At 41.3% G+C, this 4,037-nt stretch overlaps 1 protein-coding gene across 1 annotated transcript; it reads left to right on the top strand.

Moving 5' to 3' along the window:
• Positions 1–313: 313 nt before the first annotated feature.
• On the top strand, positions 314–1,057 carry LOC149178631 (uncharacterized). Its single transcript, XM_089422178.1, has 2 exons — positions 314–631; positions 738–1,057. Exons 1-2 carry the CDS (start codon positions 430–432, stop codon positions 1,055–1,057), a joined length of 522 nt encoding a protein of 173 aa, XP_089278304.1. The 5' UTR covers positions 314–429.
• The last annotated feature ends 2,980 nt before the right edge of the window (positions 1,058–4,037 follow it).

Below are 4,037 nucleotides of genomic sequence, written 5' to 3'. Positions count from 1 at the left end.
GGGAGCCGCTCTGCACATGGCTGTGAGCCACTTTCCACAAATGGTCACCATGTCCTAACCAGATAGAAAGCATTAACAGGTGGCGCTAATCTCGTTGGAAATTCAAAAAAGTAGGTACCTGTCCCACTCAAAACCAGAAAGAGCGGAGTATGACGAGATGGCTAAACCGCGTAGCCGGGCCGCGGGGACATAGATGCTAAGCAAGCAGAAGATCGCCTGCTTCGTTAAGTTTTCACTGAATTAATGATTCCACTCAACTTGCCCTATAAATGAGAGATCTTATAGCTGCACCGTTTTATCCGGAGTGTTGTTTTAGAGATTGGCAGTGGAAAATCATCATAAAACTGTACGCTTCTTTCTTTCTGTTGGTCGTTAACGAAGAACTGCAATCTTAGAATACTCTAAAGACTAGAGATTTGTAGATCAGTGATGGATCTCAAAGTTGCGATAGCAGTCCCCAAAGATTCTGCGGGGCACGTGTGCCGTATCTCCCCAGCCTTCTCACCGCCAATGCCGCAGAAACAGAACGGGGGAACTCCCACTCTTTCTGCTCCAAGGAGGAAGCGAGGAGTTAACCAGAGGCAGCTCGTTATAAAAGCTACAAGCTCTGGCGAATACCAATTTGGTTCAGGTAGGTCGTTTTGTTCATGACTGCAGAAATTATGGATATTTATCTGTAGTGGACTGCACCGATCCCTCAAACAGTTACATTAAGTGCTGAATTGTTTTGAATGCAGGTGGCCGGAACATAGTGGACGCAAATATGATACTTCTGAGAAAGCGAATGTTCGACCTCAAAATGCAGGAGACAAATTACAAGACTCCGGAAGAGTACATGGAATGGGAGAGAGAATTATATCCCGCGTATCATGCGCAAGTATTCAGGGCAATTGCATGGTTGCAGTACACTTTGATCAACACTCGCCCTGTTGTTGCAATCACACTTTTGAGTTTGATATCTGCCAGCGTTCCCTTATCGATTATTATTGTATCAGCAAGTCCTGTAAGCCGCGTGGGTCAAATTACGATGGCGTTACTTAGGAGCTTGCACCGTTAATGATGTGCAAATGACGTAACTGGAAATTATTATCTATGAATGTAGAAAGAAAAACAGTTAAATATGTCATTTTTGCGTTCACTTTCCCATATTTATATTTTAGAGATCTATTTTTCGCTGATAGGCGTCTTATATTGCTATCAGCTTTGCATTATTTTATTTTTTCCCAGGATTTTTTTAGTCATCCTACCATATGATTGAGATTTATCTCTCGAGCCTTAACCTTGTAAGTTTATTTCAAGCTATAATGTTATTAATAAAAAAAGGAGGCTGTACGCGTTTCTATATGAGCCCCGTGGATGGGAACTCCGTCGCTGTCTTCTTTTTTTCAATTTATTTGAACGGCCGGGATTTAATGTAGGCGAATATCTCTAGAATATGCTTTGAGATCGGCGGCTATCGGGCGAGAGGGAGTGCATCGATGAATTTTTATTTTGTGTTTTTGGGTGGCGATTTATTTGAAACGTGGCCCTGTCCCTTCGTTTCCATCTCCGCGTTTGTCCCATTCGGTGAAATTTGAAACGTCCGACCCGGCTCTGCCATAAAAATGGATCGACGTCTTCTGGACGATTTCGCTGCCTGTGGGAGCCAACATACACCATCCTGCATGTAACCTTGTTAATTCCTACTTCGTGTTGAAATCTAAAGGGGAGTGTTGAAATCTAATTTCAACGTTGCCGTACGCTATCAACCAAAACCGCCTGCAAAACCACAAACCCGGTTTAAAGATTTCTCGGACCGCCTACCTGCAGAGAATGGTTTTCGTACACAAGGGCCCGAGAAAATGTGGAGCTGACACGTGGTTCAGCCCTGACGTAACGCAACGTAAGAATCTCGGGGGTTAATGTTCAGCACTTGTTGGCCTTCCGATATCTTTATCCGCCGTTCGATCTGCTCCACTCCTTTTAGCCGTTGATTGATTAAACCTACACACGGGCCTGCATCAAATTAAATGTTTTGCGTGGAGTGAAAGATTTATGGTTGACCGCGGTAGATGAATGAGTTAATGATTGGTACAAGTTTTTGGTGGCCCTTTTTAATGTGAATATGGGCACGTTACAATATATGTTTTTTATATAGCACGTAAGTTTCTTTTTATGAATAGGTATGGTGCATTTAAAACATAGGTATGGGCACGTTTTAATAGAAGTCTATGTCTTTTACGGCATGTATTAAAAATACAAAAAAAATCGTATGTAATATGTTTTTTTACTGTTGACCTTTTTTGTATGGCACACGGGAGGAAAAGAACTTGTGTTCACAGCAGCGTAAAAATATGATGGCGCAGTAAAAAGAAAAACACACAGCAGTGTGTAAAACAGAGAAGAACCAGGTGATGTAATTTTTGGAGTAGTGAAAAACCATGTGTGGTTTTGCACAGCAGTGCATAAAGAAAATGGTGGAGCGCATTTGTAAGTTCGTGTAAATTTTGTTTTTACAGCAGTAAATGTTAATGGGAATTTTTTCCAGCAGTGTAAATTCTCATATGAAGACAGAGTGAATGTTTTTTTTTGTTTTAATGAATAGAAATATTTTATGGTGAAATACTCTGTTCCTCAGTAAAAAAAATTTAAGCTGTCTGTGCACAAGAAGATCCTGTGGAGGTAAAACAGAGCATTGCCTCTGTGTGTTTGAATTTATTTGGTTTTTGGTATTTTCCCATAAAAAATACCCAACAGTGGTATCAGAGCAGGCTTAGGCTCTTTAAGGAAGTTAGAGAAGCTGAAGGGAGAAGGTTGTTGCTGCAGCAAAACTTCTCAGGCAGACAGAAGACAGTCAACAAAAGATTCAGGTATTCCAAAAAAAAATTTTGTGTTGCTGAAGAAGCAGTGATTTGTTTTAAACACACAGTCAAGGATTTAGAGGCATAGATCAGAATACAAGGAATGGCCAGCACAAGCACTGGTATGGGTTTGTTTAACACCCAGCTCCCACAGTTTAATGGGAAAAACTATGACTACTGGGCAATAACCATGACAGCCCTGTTTGCCTCTCAAGACTTATGGGAAATAGTTGAAGATGGTTTTGAAGAACCAGCAGATGAAACTGAGTTCAATGCATTAACTCAGGGAGAGAAGGATCTGCTGAAGAGCAATAGGAAGAAGGATTCAAAAGCCCGTGTGTTGTTGTATCTAGCAGTAGACCAGAGTATGTTTCCAAGGTTAGCAGCAGCTAAGACAGCCAATGAAGCATGGGAAACCCTTAAGACAGCCTATCAAGGCATGGAGAGAGTGAAGACAGCAAAACTACAATTGCTGAGAAAGGATTTTGAAAACTTGAACATGAAGGAGTCAGACAACATTGAATCATTCTTCACTCATGTGATTGGTGTAATCACACAAATGAGAACTCATGGAGAAACAATTGAAGATAGAAGGATTGTGGAGAAAATATTGAGGGTCTTACCCTCAAGGTTTGATGCCATAGTCACCACCATTGAAGAGACAAAGGATCTCTCAAACTATTCAGTTGATGAGCTACATGCATCACTGATAACACATGAGCAGAGGTTGAGTAGGAATGAAAACTCATCTCTTGAGCAAGCCTTCAAGACCCAGATGTCCTTTGGAAGAGAAAGAGGTCAAGGCAGAGGAAACCGAAGAGGAAGAGGCAGAAGCCAGAACAGAGGTGGAAGGAACAGCCCATCAAATGCACAAGGAAGAGGCAGCAATACAAATCAGAACCAAGGCCAAGGCAGCAACCAACAAGGAGGACAACATCATGCAAGTGATTGTAGAAAGAAACAGCATGATATGAACAGTAGACAAAATGCAAATGTTACAAGAGAAAACAGCAGTCAAAATAATGTCCTGTTAGCTTGTAACATGGCTGAAACACATAGTGAAGACATATGGTTTTTAGACTCAGGTTGCAGCAACCATATGACAGGGAATATAGCCCTCTTTTCAGCCTTAAATCAGAATTTGAAATCAGAGGTCACACTAGGAACTGATAGTAAAGTGTCTGTTATGGGAAAAGG

This window comes from Pinus tabuliformis, chromosome 4_1 (assembly GCF_031772625.1).
Source record: "Pinus tabuliformis cultivar Carrire ecotype Pingquan chromosome 4_1, CPIR1, whole genome shotgun sequence".
NCBI lineage: Eukaryota > Viridiplantae > Streptophyta > Pinopsida > Pinales > Pinaceae > Pinus > Pinus tabuliformis.
This window is presented reverse-complemented; position numbering and strand designations above follow the sequence as displayed.

Excerpts from the sequence above, each read along its gene's own strand:
- LOC149178631 (XM_089422178.1), top strand. The coding sequence starts at position 430 with ATGGATCTCAAAGTTGCGATAGCAGTCCCCAAAGATTCTGCGGGGCAC. Across the intron at positions 632-737 it reads CGAATACCAATTTGGTTCAG|GTGGCCGGAACATAGTGGAC; the intron begins GTAGGTCGTTTT and ends TTTTGAATGCAG.